The sequence below is a fragment of the Prionailurus viverrinus genome, chromosome C1 (genome assembly GCF_022837055.1).
Source record: "Prionailurus viverrinus isolate Anna chromosome C1, UM_Priviv_1.0, whole genome shotgun sequence".
Taxonomy (NCBI): Eukaryota; Metazoa; Chordata; class Mammalia; order Carnivora; family Felidae; genus Prionailurus; species Prionailurus viverrinus.
The window spans coordinates 164343189-164361030 of NC_062568.1; the positions used below are offsets into that span (position 1 = coordinate 164343189).

At 36.9% G+C, this 17842-nt stretch overlaps 1 protein-coding gene across 7 annotated transcripts in view; it reads right to left on the minus strand.

The window, feature by feature from the left end:
• NFIA (nuclear factor I A) overlaps positions 1-17842 on the minus strand; it is a 377388-nt gene that overhangs the window by 202243 nt on the left and 157303 nt on the right. Inside the window, exon 3 of one of the 7 annotated variants that reach the window (XM_047869651.1) lies at positions 11862-11976. The exons of the other annotated variants lie outside the window; for them this stretch is intronic. Within the exon in view, the coding sequence (XP_047725607.1) occupies positions 11918-11976 (59 nt within the window). The 3' untranslated portion in view covers positions 11862-11917. Of the gene's footprint in view, positions 1-11861; positions 11977-17842 lie in introns of those variants that run through there. 7 annotated transcript variants of the gene reach the window in all.

Sequence of the window (17842 nt, forward strand, 5' to 3'; positions counted from 1 at the left end):
AGCCTTAGGCAACACAGACAGACACATTTCTGTCACATCCCACCCCCCACCCCCACCTCTGCCCCCCGGACCTATTCTTCCCTTATCTTTCTGAGTAACGGAAGTAAAATTCTGCTAAGGGTATCGGGTTTCCCTCTGGCTGAATAAAGGACCTGACCTTGAAAAATATAAATAAAAAGAAGCTAATTATTAGCAAATTTGCTAAAATGGGTGCACTGTATAAACAACAACTGGTAGTCCCTTAATAACAACCCTTGAATGCAGCTCTAAAGTTGGAAAATTTTCATTTATTTACCAGATTTATAAAAATGGCACATCTTCTGTGCTCAAGCCTTACAAATTCTCTTCCCTGGCCAGCATGAGCACAGACAAGCACACAAATGGTGACTGCCAACACTCTTTTCTTGACCAAAACAATAAAGCACGCAGAAAATGAAGTCCGTGTCCAGAGAATTCTTATTTTCTGATCTAAATTTAACAACACTTAGGGACTAAAAGGTATGCTACATATAGGGAGGGCTAGGAATACTTCCTACTGGGCTTAAATTTGGGTCTTCCTGAGGGCAGACCAGCAGTAGCCACATCAAGGTCACATGGGAAGCTTAAGTCTCAAATTCAACATCAACTACTGAAGAGTCTGTATTACCAAAGTAAAGCAACAAAGTACCATGGCTTCCACGTCTGTGATATGGAAAATCTGTGGCACCCAACATGAGGGCCACGAAAAAAGATGCACCTTTTCTACTCACCCCAGCAACTGCCAGTCAGGTTCCAAGGTGACTAAAGACCAGAACCTACCACCAAAGCTAAAACCTCAGCGGGGGGGGGGGGGGGGGGGGGGGGTCTGTCCTCACTGTGCAATACAACAAAACGCTTGTCTGAAAAGGTTCTGACCCTCCTAAAGTAAAATACTTTTAATGGGACCACATTTCAAACAGTGTACCCATCACAATAAGAACTGAAATAAATATGGCATGTCTCCTTGGTCCATTTCCTTCATTATTCATGCGGTTTCATCTTTCTAAATTTGGACCTCTACCCCGTTCTAGAAGGGGACAAGAATGTAATACATAATGCAAAAGTATTTAAAGCAAATCATAGGATATCTGTACTTGATACTTTTTCATGGTTTGATACCAAAAGAATCACTGCCTATGGAGGACTAGACATTTTTAAAATGCTAGAACACTGAGCCTTCCTTTCATACAATTCAAAGGAACGGGCATTTTGCTGACACAGCAACACTGTGGTCTCAGAGAGACTGTGGGAAATGTCAAATTTATGGTCCTGGGGGTGATTGGTGGATGGTTTTGTGGTGTGTATGGTGTTTTGTTTTGTTTTGTGTGTGCTTTTTCTTTTCTCTTTTGAGCCTCTGACAGAAACAGAGCTCTACAAACTTTCTGGCGACCTCCCAGGGAAACAGAAGGAAGCTGTATCCTGTACTTCCCCTGGGATCTAATGAAATATACAGCCTCTGGGCTTCTTTCAATTTGGACTTTCAGATTGCTAAGCCAGTGAAAAGGGGATCCTAGCTGTCACAAACGTCACATGCTCGGGGTCACCTGCTGCTTGGGAGTTCTCATGCCAGTTGTTGACATAATAAGAACCCCTTACACTTTAATTACAATTCACAGTGTGTAAACTATGCAATCTGCTTTAAGGCAGACTGTCTTTTAAATCAACACTAAAATTCTATTACTAATATGGCAATGAAATGTAGCAGGGGAAGGGTGTGTCCAGATGAGTAACCAAATGCAGATATCTGCCATTTGAAGAAGATACGGGGCAACATTCGCCAATAGATAGGATGGTGTTGCCGCTCTTAATCCTGGAAGGTGGGACTCTACCCTAACTCTGCCCCAAGACTTCCTGAGAGTGAACCACAAAAATGAAATGCAATATGCTTCATATGTAGCATTCTGACATTTGCATAACTAGCATGTGGGGGCTTAGCTATTCCATTTAGTATCTTGCCTACCCAACAGAACTGATCAACCGTTAAAGAACAAGGAATTTCTACTTTCCCCCTACTGTCCCCTCTAAACCGAGAGCAGTGCTAGAGATGTTCAACACATGCTTTCAGAGTTGTGTCGACGCTCTATCATTTACTAGATCCTTGTATTTTGTTAACTACAGACCCGGGTAAGCTATATTCTTGCAATCAAAACATGAAAGGTTATTTTAAAACAGAGCCCGTTTAAAATAATATGACAATGCAGGGAGCTGTTTAAAAAGTGCTAGCACATAATTATAGTCTACTGTTTTCTCCAAAAACAACAGTGGAAATTAGTTACAATTATATTATAGAGAACTACTATAAACATAGGTGGGCTAACCTTTGTATGAACTGTCCCAACCCTCTGGGAATTACAGTCTCACTTTTAGTGCCACAAATGATGTAAAATGAAAGACATGAAATAAACTCACGCAAGGTTCATTTATGTTTATAAAGCCTGACTCAAACACCTCAGTTGAGCTGCCGGTGTGCCCCACTGTAAAATACCAGCAGCAGCAGCAACAACAACAGAATAGTCAAAGAAAATAGAAACCCAATTTTACAAAAATAGTAAACATTTAAAAAAAATAATGCTTGCACTTGTTTTAAGGAAGGATTGTATATGAATTACAAACACCATCAAGAAAGGTCAAATTGGCCAATAATTACTGATTGCTATTTTTTGCTGCCAAGCAATAGTAGATGCCAAGACAAAAATCAACAACAGCAACAACAGAAGACAAAGAGTTTACCCTATTTAGATGTGGTTATTCTAACACAGTGCATCTTCCACTGTCCTTTCAAAAAGACTAGTTTCTTTGGGAAAGCTTTCACTCTTTGGCTGTTGGGTTTTGTCTTCATGAAGACATACATGGAGCAATGTTATTTTCTTTCCTATTGGAACACTTCTAGTCCTCCTCTGGCACTCCCCAGTTAAACCATTTGACATCCAGTGGCACAACAGTCCCCGTCTGTACACACATCCATCCTCAGGAGATAAGAGAGGCTGTGAGAAACTTAATTTCACCAGCATGAAGCCACCCCTAGCCTCCGACCTCAGGCACCAATTCTGGTACCGGTAATTTGTGCCACGGTCTCCAACCAGTTGGCTCCGCTTTAAGTGCAAACTCTTTCCTGTACCTGTGCTTGGTCGAGCACTGGAGACATTAATTTGGTTTTCATCCCTCCTTCTCAAGAACAAGATTCTGACACTAAAACCGAGACTGGCACCTGGACCCCCATCAATGGCTGACCGATTTCTCTGATGCTAACTATCTGCCTGGATTAGTGTCACCTGCCCATGTAGTCTATTTATGGGATCTACCCAACTTCTGGGATACTCACTTTCTGCCAGTTAGACCTCCATGGTGTCCACTGTTCCACTAAGCTACCAGTAGATTTCTGTTAACAGACCATCTGGAATCTCTTTTGGCTGGGCTGAAGTTCTTTAGGGAACCCCCAAACTAGACCAACTTTAGACTATCAACGCCTACATAATAATTTCAAGTTGTGGCCATTTATGAATCTAATATCCCAAGGTATAAACTCCCTCTGTCAATTCCCTCTAGTTTTCCTTGGTAGGAAGGAAATAGAACATCTCTAGGACTCTGAAAAGAATACAGAGAAGTAGAAGCACTCTTACCCAGTACTGTTGGGACTAGTAGCTGACTGGTTCTTTTAAAAAACTGGATAAAGGGGTGCTTGGGTGGCTCAGTCGCTTGAGCATCTGACTCTTGATTTTAGCTCAAGTCATATTCCCAGGGTCATGGGATGGAGGTAAAAACAAAAGTTCTCGGATGTGCTAGTAGGTAACTACTGGCCATTAGCAATCAACATGCTACAGGCATCAGTAGGTTACAAAGAAAATAAAAAGACTTAGTGAATCTTGCAAGCTGATTAATATAAAGCTTCTATGGAGAGGGTCCACCCGAAGAAAATAAAATTCAAATGGTCATTGAGTGGATATTATGAGCAGGCAATGATGCTACATGAATGGTGCTTGATGATGGGACGCAATATTGAAAAAGACATCTTTCCCTGCATTCTCATATAGCCCTAATTTCCAATAACATAAGAAATAACCAGAAGACTGTTTCAAAGTTACTGTATTTAGAATGGTAACTGAATTGGTATTTCTATCCACTTGTTACAGAAGACAATATTTAAATTGATCCAAATGTATTTAAAAAGACAACATCAACAAACTTAACTGGACAGCTCAGCTCCTAATACAGTATTTTCAAATTATAAACTATATTTATATTTTGTTATTTTGTACAACTACCAGAATATCATTACTGCTGTTTTGATTTAAAATTGTGGTTGGTGAAACATTTTTTAAAATCAGAGACACTGTGATAATGGAAAACGTTAATTCCCATTTTAACATCAGTTGGCTTGACAACTGAAAATAGTCACAAAGATAATATTGTAATGATTTTTAAAATATTTTATTATTTTTAGATTAATGTAACTATTACTTTTCATGTGATTACACTTTAGATCAATTTTTAGGAACAAAAAGCTTAATCTCAACTTTCTGCTTATTATTCATTAGCTTATTATTATCAGTTTATTATCAGCTTTAAGATAAATGTATTACTTGCGTCCACATATGATGACGATAGTAACAGCAAGCATTTACTAACTGCTTAAAAATGATAAAAGTGGCCAGCACTGTAAGCTAAGTGATTGACATACATGTAACTTTCCCAGCAACTTTGCAAGTAAGTATTACTTGTCATAGTTCAGGTTGAGGAAACGGGCCACATGAAGAGAAAAACTGGGATCTCAAAAACAGATCAACTCCAAGCTTGGGCTTCTCACTTCAACGATGTGTGTGTGTGTGTGTGTGTGTGTGTGTGTGTGTGTGTGCGCGCGCGTGTGTGTAAAGTAAACCAGAGATCACAGACTTTCCTTTCCAGTGAAATTTTATTTGCACAGATGTGTGTGTGCATGATGGCATGTACACACACACACACACACACACACACACACACACACACACTTTAGTAAATTAATTTCATATGCAAAAGAAAAGTGAGCCAGGGCTAAGTTATTAAAAGAAGGCTTTGAAGCAAGGAGCGATGATGTGTGAAAGACATACCACAAAAGTTTATTTAAACAAAGAACAAGCACAGAGGGATGGAACAAAAGTGAAAATAAGGGAAATGAAAGCTCTCCATCTTTTCCATCTTTTTTCTGTTGTGTATGGATTTCTCATCCACGGAAAAGACAGGAAAAGACATCTGGAATTTATGGACTATCCAAAAGTAAAATAAGTTTTACCAACTTATAATTCAGATTATAAATCCACATATTTTCACTGATTTTTTTCTAGGTGAAACATAATGATATTATCCTCCAGTAAAATCCATAATTTTAAACATAATTCCTCACTTGTAAGAAAAAAATTTCAAGGTAAGATTTTATAAAATATTTTTATAGTATCTTTTTCAGTGGTAAGTTATGAAAGCAAAATTTTTGACTTGGCTTCAGAAAAGAGATAGAGAGCCTTTTCATTTTATACTCATAATGCTCTACATTTTAATATCCCAATGTACATTTCAATAGTACATTGAATCGTCTTCTTAAAATTGCAAATTTTGTCTGGTATGTATATATAACATCATAAAAGTTCAAGTTCAAATCCTGAAAAAAAAATCTATGGTGGGGTGCCTGGGTGGCTCAGTCAGTAAAGCTTCTGACTTTGGCTCAGGTCATGATCTTGCGGTTCGTGAGTTCGAGCCTCGCACTGGACTCTGTGCTGACAGCTCAGAGCCTGGAGCGTGCTTTGGATTCTGTGTCTCTCTCTCTCTCTCTCTGCCCCTCCCCTGCTCGTGCTCTGTCTGTCTGTCTGTCTTCTGTCTGTCTCTCTCTCTCAAAAATAAATAAACATTAAATAATTTTTAAAAATACATTATCTGGCATAGGCCATTTAATTTTTAAACCTGTTTCATGTATATGCCTATATAGAGATGATAGAACTTTATAACTGAACAGTTAAACCTATATTATCAGAGGTACTGTTAAAAATAAGATAATAAATTCTAAGTTATTCCTCAATGCAAACATTTCCAAGTATTACGCTACAGCAGACACCTTAACTTGAAGGTGAAAAATTCTCCCAATCATATAGAAATTATATTTATGACACACACTTCCCAGTGCACATGAAACTGACAAGGTACTTGTAGAAATAACCATTCCCTTTTTGACAAAACAAAAAGTGACTTTTAAATTGTTCTTAGGAGCAGAAATCACAAAAGTGGAAAAAAAGTTGCAGAAGAGAAAGATGAGGTTAGTCCGCTAAAGTTGAAAATAAATTTTGTCTGCTTGCATTTAAATAAACAATATTATAAAAGTCTTGTAGAGACTATGCTTACGAAAGGTTCTACTGCCTTTACATATAAATGGAAGCACATTTCTAGCACTTATATTATTGCAAATATTGAAAATGGCTTCCAGAAGCTTTTAGCAATGTACTCTTTGTCTTGTTTCCAAAGAAGCAATCCAATTAAAATGCTCATTTTCAGCACAAAGGGCTAGGACAAGGACCCATACACTACACCCAGCATCTTACAAACGCTATGGAAAATAGACTGAAACTTCCATATGATTTCTGTGTGCTTGTACAAACCAAGCATAATTTACAAATATTTTCCTAGAAAAGGAATTATATGGTTTTTTTTCTGCCTCTTCTAGGAAGTATCCATCCATGATGATTCCAACCTACATTATGCTTGCTTCCTTGAATTTTCTATCACTAGCATATCTTGTGTATTCAAACATACCAACAGGAACATGGTAATGAATATTTTTCAGTTTTGATACATTTCCTCCACATCCTCCAGTCATACTTGCCAAATTAAGCATACAGAAGACACTTAATAAATGTGTTGATTGAATTCGTTCCCTTACAGTGGGGTTACTTTATTGTTCACACTAACTGTAACATTCTGCTTCCTTCTGAAAAGAAATTATTCATTTATTTATCATGTTCTTATGTTCTTTTTTCCTCACTTAATTTCATAAATTTAATTCTTATGGCCATTTTTTTTCAATCAAAAAATGGTTTTTGAGCATCTTATATAAGCTGTGGTTTTAAATGGGTTGCACTATAAACAACATTAATGAAATTATTAAATAAAAATGCGTTTTCTATCCTCCAGTATGTCTGTCATACAAAAGATGGATGCCTTCCTTTCAAGATATTTGAGTGGATCACCAAATGATTGCCTACTTCTCTCTCACAGCTCAGATAAATAATTAAAAGGAGATATACACAGATTGGTTGCATACTTAAGAGTTAGAATCAATTAAAACAAAATTGTATGAATGCTCTTACAATAATATATCACTTCAGGGACTATGAAATGCTACCTTTACATTTGTAAAATCACTATGGTTAGATTAGAGCCTTAATGTTATGTCTCCACGAGCATTTAGAGTGGGTAATCAACAGAGAAACATGAAAATGAGGGGAGGGGGCTTTAATTGGCAATTTTTTAGTTACTAATATCTTTATAATTAAATGTTTTAAAAGTGTCGTCTAATACCCCAGAAAGGGTCATTGAATATTTATTGAGCACACCCAAAGTCAAGTTTCTTGTTTAAGTTGGTATTGAAGTTAGGATGGCAGGATGGGTATCTTCTGCAAAGACGAACTGGGTGACTGGTTTTAAATAAACGTGCAAATCCTCTTCGTTAATGGTCTCAGAGCTTTTCCAGTGAGATTTAGCAACAGGCTACAGTTCTGCTCTAACCAAAAGAACACAGAGCTCAAGGAAGATGGCATTTGTGGAGGAACAGAGGATCACAAGGGAAGGTACTCACTTTTAATTTAGCTCGGTGGGCAAACTCAAGTTTGGGGTTTCAGACAACCCGAAACCTTTCCTCTCAAGAGTGTTTTAATAGTAGGGAGCTGTCTTGTTTGCGCATCAAGAAGTTTGCATGAAGCTTTCGAGAAATCTGTCTCACCCAAACTTTTAGCTAGAAGCACTATCTTGCACTGTTGTGCACACAGATAATTGTACTCACACTGTTACACTTTTTATTTCATTTTTCATGGAATCACAGTCCGCCTGATGTTATGGTTTATCATGCATGGGTCTGCCTCTCCAGAAAGAGTGTGAGTTGGTTGAGGTCAGGCCTTTAATTTTCCCGCACCTAGTTCAGTGGCTGATACCGAAGGGCTTAGTGAACGCTGGCTGAGTAAGATTTTTCAGAACTTCCTCAGATCAATGTTTGCTTATCACCCTACTACATCCATACAAGAAACACTTGGAACTCTTGAAAAGGAAATCTCATCCTTTATGGGTTCAGAAGTCACGACGAAAGATAACAATCTCACCAAAAACCCAAAAGTTCACAACCAGGAAACACGTAATAGAGGAGGTCCCGAGGATACTGATTCTCTCAATAAACATAAAAAAGTTCTCAGGGTCATGTTGGCAGTACATTGTCTCTGGCCCTAAGAGAAACACCCCTTTTCCAAGCTAAAATCATTGCCCAGCTGTGAAATCATGATGGCTGCCAGCAATCCAATGGTGGCAGCAAACTCAACCCAAAGGTCCAATATTTGTAAGCACCAAACAGACACTGCAGTGAGACAGCAGTGCTGACCAGATGTCAGTAGTGGCCTAAGGGCATCCTTTCACCTCCCCCCCCCATGATGCTGCCTTCCTCCCCCACCCATTAAGGGTGGCATCAAGAGCAATTACAGCTTACCCCCAATGGGCTGTGCCAAGCTGGCAGCTGTAACACCTGTCACAAGGTCTGCATGACATTAACAAAGACCCAGAAAGTAGCTTTAATGAGCTGCCCCTACAACAGACAGAGCCTAGTGCAGTACGGTGGATGTAGCGACTGGACAGAGGACTATTTCAGCAACTATTGACTGTCTTTAGCACCTAGTACTGGGCTAAATACATACAGTTCTTCACAGCGCCATCTTTCATCTGGAAATGAAACATGAAAATCTACGAAGCGCACACTTCACTGTCAGTTTCAACATCTTGCTCCTCTGAAAATATTTCTCTGTGCCATTTAAGTGATGAATTTATGCATTTAGGTGATGAGCTTAAGGTGTGACACCTGTGACCTGTAACGCTGGGAGTTGTAAGCTCTTAAAGTAGACAGCATTTCTCTCTCATTGAGCTCTCTCCAGTGAGCAAAAGGCTGTATCTTTCAAGTAGATGGATGGGCAGATGAATATATGAAAACTACTTAATCCTTACAAAACTTATCAGGCGACGAAACAGTCAAAAAAGAAAAAACGGTTATGCGATTGAAAGAGGGTCCTCATTTTGGTTAACTATCAACATTGACAGAAAGGGATGATTTCAGGATTCTTCAACACATAAGGACGCTGGACTATAAAAATAGTCATACAAAATGCCTAGTCAACTCAGTAAAATCATTGCTATACCAAGATCCTAAGGCTAATGAATAACTACAGAAGGACCAGTGAGCAAATTTTCATGAAAAGAGCACACAATGTCTAAGGCAGAGTAACCACTAGGTATGTGATAACTATGGTTATACTTTTGATTATGGTGATTAATAAGTAAAGTTAGGCTAGTGATTTATAAGGTGTCCTCATGGATCAGTCACCTCCTCTTCAAAAGGGATATAATGAACAACGATACAAAGATGGTTGCTTCTGGGGATAGGCTTTTGTAACCAACAGCAATAGTATTTCCAGATCTTTTTTTATGAGTTGAAAGGAATCTAAGAAGTTCAATCTCCTCACTTTTCAGAAGAGGAAACCAAATTTCTATACCTGTATCTGAAGTCACACAACTAGGTGGAAGCCAAGTGACATAATGGATCAGTGATTCTCTTTTTGCATAAAGGGACCAATAATACCTACGCCTATCAACTCACACTTTCCCAACAAATGATGTAGCAAAAGTCTTATTTGAAGTATCTGGCACAAAGGCTCAGTGTGAATTCAAAATAACATTACTTTTTCAAAATACTGTTGATGAAGATCTTACTATCAATACCATTACGAAAATAACCATTACTACTACAATATTTATGTCTCGCCGACTTTGTAAGAGATCCCGAGAGTATTAATACACGTAAGGACGTTCTATTCCTTTTCTGAAACGGCAGTATTCTCAGACCTTCACAGCAACATAACTGCATCTAAATACTTCATAGCTTATGATTCATACCTTCCAAAATAAAATAGCTCACTTCCAAATTTAAATTTTGTCTTCAAATTTCAGACACACAGAGCAGCAACTAGAAAACAGTACATTTTAATTAGATGCACCAGAGTTAGTGATTTTCATTCTCTGGGGTTCACACAGCATTTACAAGACTTCATTCCATTTATGGGGTTCAGACAAGGCTCAAAGTGAACTTTGCCTGGAACTTTTCACATGGTTTGAGCATTAACCAGGGATTGAGTGGTTTATAGATCATCCAAAAGAATTTCTATCTTGGAGTCTTGCTATGAACTCTAAGTATTTAAATTCCAAGTGAGTTTACATCAAAAAGTGACTGCATGTTTTTAGTATCTGTTTCTGTTTTCTTATTTTTGCTCTTTTAAAATGAAAACTATAAGGTAGATACATGGAGAGAAGAGTCTGAATATTTGAAGTTTAAGAAAACAAAAAAGAAATTTTAAAAATGTAATGTTTTAATATTTAGCACTATTTTACTGTTTTACAGTTTACAAAGGGCTTTCACATGTATTAACTTGCCTGAATGCTAACTACTGACCTTTGTAGGATGTGATTAGATCAGTTTCATCCTAATATTATCTCAGACTCTTCACCTATGTAATTATACATTCTCTAACTGAAATATTTATAAGGAATAATAATCAATTATTAATAGGATTTATTTTGTAAACAAAGTATTAAATAAAGTCAGTTTATAGCATATTTTGTTTTCCTGAGGAACAAAAGCTTGGACCATAATATATGGAAAATATTTTGGTGCCCCACAGTGAGGACTTTGAACTTTGAAAAATATACTTTATATTTATGGAAATGTTTTGAGGGGACGTTATAATGAAGTTGTGCGTCTACCACATTTAAAGATCCAACACAATGAACGGGTACTTAAGGAAACAAAAGCCACACCTCTCAATTTAATTCTGCACACAGAGTTTATTAGATTTTAGCAGGGTGTCCTTACTCTAGTCAGGAAAAAGCCATCTGAATTTATGAAGCTGAAATCATCAAAGGTCCTATGAGGAGGTCCATTTCAATGTATGAAACGCCATTTTTGCTCACATTTTGGAGATTCCAATTGATCACAGGCATTTTTGTTCTATCGATAATATATATCTGAGGTGGAAGAACCTGGCAAGAGGACGTTGAATCCAACTTATTTCAATCTATCCAAAGTATTTCATGACCAAAAAGGATTCAAACTTCTAATATATCTTAAATAATAGGCTAGCAATTCATATCTCTGAGTCCACTCACCAGTGACAATTTAAATCTAGACAGGTAGAATGAAAATCTTTTAGGACTATTCCTTGAAAACCATTAGGTGTATGTAGAAAATAGTTTATGTGAGGCAAAATATTATGGCATTTAAACGAGGGGACTGGTACTCTTTTGTTTGAGGAAAAATGCAAGATTTGGGCCTACAGCCAGAACTCATGAATAATCTACGGTTTTTAAACAATCAATTATGAACAGCACTACAACACTGTCACATTTTCTGAATGCTACTTAGAAGTAAGTAATAACTACTCTTCTGACAATTTCTGATCCAAACCCAGGTGACTACAGTATACTAGATTCATCATTTTATCCAGGCCCATCATTTTATATATAATTCATGACTGTATAATTAAACTCACATTGATTCAAGGTGCACCACAGCTAACCCCCTAGCCCTTTAGTCTCACTGCATACTGGCGTTTAGTGAAGGGTAGCCAGCTTCTCTCACCTATCCTGGCAGACCCAGGCCTCTGGCTGTGAAGAAAACCACAATGTGGGGAGGAAAGCCTACAAAAGAATGAAAACAGAAAGTGTCTAAGGCCTTGGCAGAAGGACACTAAATAAAATAGAGAGTGGTGACTCATTTTGGCAGTGAATCCACCTCAACCCCTTCAAAGCCTTTGGCAAGAGTCCTCAGAGGAGACCCCAGCCTTTTGCCAAGCCACAAAACACCACAATTATTATCACAGCAGTCATCAACAAAACAGATTTTGTAAACTGACTTGTTGGCACATAGATTAAAGAAGCTATAAAAAGGAATAACAGCTGTTTGGGTTGCCCTATGCAGAAAGCTACTATATAGAAAGTAAAATTTATATCTCTATACATACTCGGGTAGACACAAGCACACAAGGACACCCCATGTACTAATTATACACATATACCATGTACAACAGGGTAAGATCCAAACACACCATTACATAAATTTAAAACACAAACAGCTCTTTTGAATTAAAATACTCACTTTCGAAGGACTAATAGATAAATTTCCCGAAAAAAAAAAAAGATTTTATAATTCACCAGTTTAAAATATGGACTATGCCTAACAATGGCAAAATAAACAAATTTTTTCTTAAAATACTGAAAAAGTACGGTACTTTTTATACAAGCAAGAATGCTGATGAATTCTTTGAGAATTTTCAAAAATATCTCTTATTCCACTTCCCTAGACATTGCCTGATTGGCGTTTTATACTACAAAATTTAGAATTATCTCAGGTTTCAGGTGATTTGAAACAATTCTACTTGCTTACATATTCACAGATATAATCCATCATGGACGAGGTAAAAAAATGTTTAATGATTTAATTTTTTCCTTTGCTACAATAATATGATTCACCTAAATACGTTGCCCATGAATAACATGGAATAGAAAAGAACAGGAAAAAATGACAGGTAATAATCAGTACTACTTATATGTTCCTAACTTGAAGATGAAAAATGTACTTTTTTTTTTTAAATATTTTTTTTTTTCAACGTTTATTTATTTTTGGGACAGAGAGAGACAGAGCATGAACGGGGGAGGGGCAGAGAGAGAGGGAGACACAGAATGGGAAACAGGCTCCAGGCTCCAGGCTCTGAGCCATCAGCCCAGAGCCCGACGCGGGGCTCGAACTCACAGACCGCGAGATCGTGACCTGGCTGAAGTCGGACGCTTAACCGACTGCGCCACCCAGGCGCCCCGAAAAATGTACTTTGATTTACTATAAAGAGGCATAGTCTCCTGATTTTTACTTTAAAAAGAAAGGTTTTACTCAGGTTCCTTGTCACCAATTCACAGCAAGATATATAAGAATTAGCAAGAAAAATTCTTAATGAAACTACCTTACATTTGTAATATCATACATTACGAATATAATCTGTAAATATGTATTGAAGGATCCGCCGTGCAACTTTCATGTCACACATTTGGCCCAGCTAACCTCTAAATGCCTATGTAGCTCAATGTTGAAATTTCCAGAGCTAAAGCATCTTAATGGCATTGATCTTTTCCATTGAAGGATGCAGAGTTCAGATTTCAGCACTGTCAATAACATTTGTTTTCACCTATTGAATGATCAGGTCTTGGTTGGTAATTGTCTACCACATTAGAAAGGACTAGAAAGGAACTTACAAGAGTCCTAGCTACAAACACTGTTGACTAAACAGCAAGAGGAAATAAGTAAAAAAAAAAAAAAAAAAAAAAAAAGGACTGGAAAATGACATTTCTTGGCTACCTCTTTCAAAAAGTGTATACCAACTATCCCTCTCATCACCCAAGGGCTCCATGGTTGAACACATCCTAAACTGTAGATTTCCAAAAGTTCAAACTGTATACAGTATTTACTATTTATAATAGTATAACTGGAAGATTCCGCTACTACGGACATAAAACCACCACCTTCATGACAAACAGCTTTCCTGAAAGGCTACTTAAGAATTAAATAAAATACTCTTATCAATTATAAAATACCTTTGGAAATTCAAATATCGATCAGAAGACCAAGTCCACAGCTGATGTGAAACAGAAGACCTACTTCAGGAATTCACCGAGTAAACTGCCTGCCTGGAGAAGTTAATTCACCAGTATGTTTTTTAAAGTGTCACACGGAGAAAATTTTTCACAAGGTGCAGAAATACATTCGCTATTAGATCATTCTTCAAAATACCACAAACTCTACCGTTCTTCAACTGAGTTTGGTATTAGTTATTTACACCTAATAACCAAAACACACAGTAAAAATTGCATGGGGCTTAATTAAAATCCTTTTCTCCAGGCTTTGTTTTTTGAGTTCAAACTATTTTCCTTATTATCATTTCCCCAGCGTCTCTATCTACCTTGGAACTGAAGCACATTATGCAGCCAGCACAATGAACTAACATGCCAGCAGAAGTAGTATGCTCCACCTATCCAAGAATTTTAAAAGCATCCAAGTACACACACACTGTCTCCTGTGTGTAGCCTGGAGATCCCTATTGAGCTCATGCCAAGTGTCTGAAAAGTTGGACCCTGCATCCGGTATTTACACTAAGCTAAAATTCTAATCAGCACTAACAGCAGTATGTTTTAATTCACCCTTATGATTTTATTTCAATCTGCTAAGTAGCACAACTGCCAGAAAGCAATTGCTATAAACTTAAGTAAACAAATGCAAAACTAAAATAAATCTTAAACCTGTTGTATATAAAGTTTGTGCCACTTTAGGCAAGCAGTACAAAAAGGCGCAGCCTGAAGTCTTGGTGAACGCTTTTCGATCTCATTTAGAAAGCTCTTTGAAAGTATTGCCTTTTCTAGTCTTCCCCCAGATCTCTTTCTAAAAAAGTATTTGGTGCCTATGAGATCAGGTAGAGAAAATGGCCATGTTATTGGACGGTGGTGTTTTCACCTCACGTATTCCCCTGAATAGTCTTCTGCCAAGCATGTGAAACAAGTAGTACACGGTGACTACTTGAATATCTGGATGACACTATAACCACTCGTGCCAAGGAGTTGGTGCCAAGTCTTGCATCTTCGGGGTTTCCCCCCCCCCTTCCTTTTTGGGTGGTATTTGGGTGGGGGAGAGAGTGGCGGTGGGGGAATGTGACCAACAAACCCTAAGAAGTTGGTCACCATTTTGAACCTGTTCAGTGTGCTCAAACCTTGGCAGCCATCTTACAGCTTGGCAACCATTTTGAGAATTTGCTTGGCAAGCTCTCAAAATTCGCTGACACTGTTTAAATAGAATGCTAGTTAAAAATAGTCCACGTTAAGCAATACAATGTGATATCAGGTAGAATAACCCTCAATAAATCTTGCCAACAAAACAATTTATAACATCTTCACTGAGGTAAATGACATCCAAATTTTCTTAACTACTTAGCGCTAAAGCAGCTTAAAAGCTGACTCTTTAACCCTTTAGCAGACAAGTTCTTAAAAATCAATATTGGAGGGGCACCAGTGAGTAGGAAAGTAGCAAGTATAAAGAATGAAAGAGATGGCCGAAAACATAGCCACAATTTACATCAAAACATTCACAAATCCATTCTAGTTCAAGATATAAAATAGATGTCATCTTACTTCGTGCAGTATAATTCTAGAAAATGATCCCACAACTTCAGAATATGTCCTACTTAATGTTTTATGAGTTCATGGAAACTATCTTAGGGAGCCATGTAGTACAGAACTCTTCCTTTGGTAAGGAAATTACCTTAAAAAAAACAGTAATCTTAATATCTTGTGTAAAAGAAAACAAAAGGAAAAACTTGTAGATAATGACATTTTTCCAAAATCAAGAGTTATAAATGCTTTCTGATAATGCTGTTATATTTAACCTCCCCTCAGTTTCATTGGTTATAATTGATGAAAAATAAGTTCTGTACCTGAAAACCTTTTTTGACGGCTACAAATCTGAAATACAAATGATAATTATGCATTGGTATAACTTTGGCATCATTACCAGATTTATGTAGTTTTGTAGAAGGACAAATTACCTGAAATGATATCAGATGATAACTTTACCACCATATGGAAAATGAAAATAACAGTCTAATAATCTGAAATATCCTTTCCATACTGAAATAAATAACATTTTAATATAGAATTTAGTATCTTCCCTTCAATGTCATGAATATTTAATATCATATTAGTATGCAGTGTGTTTATGGTAAAAAGACCATATTGTTTATAGTTTGAAAAAATCTAAATGCACTAATCTTCCTATGAATCCACTATTATAGTTAAATCAGAAATATGAAGATAAAGCCTAAATAATTTTGAATCTTGTGATGATAAAAAAAATTTTTTTTAATAGTTTTTTTAATGTTTATTTATTTTTGAGACAGAGAGAGACAAAGCATGAATGGGGGGAGGGTCACAGAGAGGGAGACACAAAATCTGAAGCAGGCTCCAGGCTCCGAGCTGTCAGCACAGAGCCCGAGGCGGGGCTTGAACTCACGGACTGTGAGATCGTGACCTGAGCAGAAGTCAGATGCTCAACCGACTGAGCCACCCAGGCACCCCAAAAGAAAATAATTTGAAGTCATTAAATAATATCCTCAGCCAAATATTTGTCATTTAAACTTTAATGCATTATGGGGCAAGAGGGATAACCAGTTTGTATTCTCTTCGCAACTAAGATATCATTCATAATAGCACCTAAAAAGGCTAAATCCATGCACTACTCCCAATGTTTATAATGTTGCAGTGCTTTTTGAACTTGAAGACTGAAGTTTTAAATTTCTACTGAAATTAAATCAGGAAATAACTTTACTTCACATTATATCGTACAAGTGAAACAATTCATTAATCCATGATCAAAACTACAACATTACATGGGAAAACATTATGCTGAAATGGATCAGCCTTAAGTCTTGATACTATTAGATGTCTCTTTATTGAATGACAGTATCTGCAGCAGATGACGTAAACGGTGCTAGCATACTTTAGAATGCATTGATAAATTGCTCTATTGATTCCGTTCTGCTTCACTTACCATAATTATAGCACAGTAATGGAAGACATGAATGATATATTTTTACTAGAGAGGAAAGCCCAGAGTTTGCCTGTTTCTTTATGAGATTATACTAAATCCTTTCAATTAATACAGCATGATGGATATCTCACACTGTCTGAGAATGAGAAGCTTGATTCTAGTGCTCGTCCTTAAATATTATTGTCCAAATATTTGACAATTATTTCAAATAAATGAATTTAGTATTTTAAAGACCTAGCATTTGTACTTCTGTAATGCGGCTTCCACACAATTTTACAGAAACATTTCCATTCCATTTAGAAATTGATCTCTCAAAACTTGAAGACATCTTACAAACACAACTTTATTATCTTGTACTCACTGAATATACTAGAGGTTTACCTTAAAGCTTTTCAAGAAAAATTTTGACAAGAGTTATTATGCTGAAGAAGAATAAATATCAGACTGAAAGGGAAAATAGGTGGGCAACTTAAAATATTATTTTTAGAAGAGAAAATTTAATGATTTGCTAATGCAGACAGCAAGAGATTTAACAGAAAGGACTGAAATGAAAACGAAAACTTTGTAGTAGACATCATTTATAATGAGTATTTGTCGTCTATAATTATTTGACATCTGTAAAAGCTACCATATTGTTTCCAAGAAACCAGAATCTGCATTAAGACCACATATAGTTGGTGACAGTGACACTGTGCCACCTTCTTCCTGATATCACCAGTCCAGAGTATCGCGAAGAAAGGACACCAGGTTTTCCCAAATGGATACATTTAAAATTAAAAGCATCTGTCATTCCAAGTCATGCAAAGAGAATTTGAGAAATTCTGAACAGGATACAACTAGGTCTTAACAATTCAAGAAAGACCTGAATTATTTTTATTTAAAAATATTCTTTAATGAAAAGGCCTCGTTTTAGTAGCTTCGACT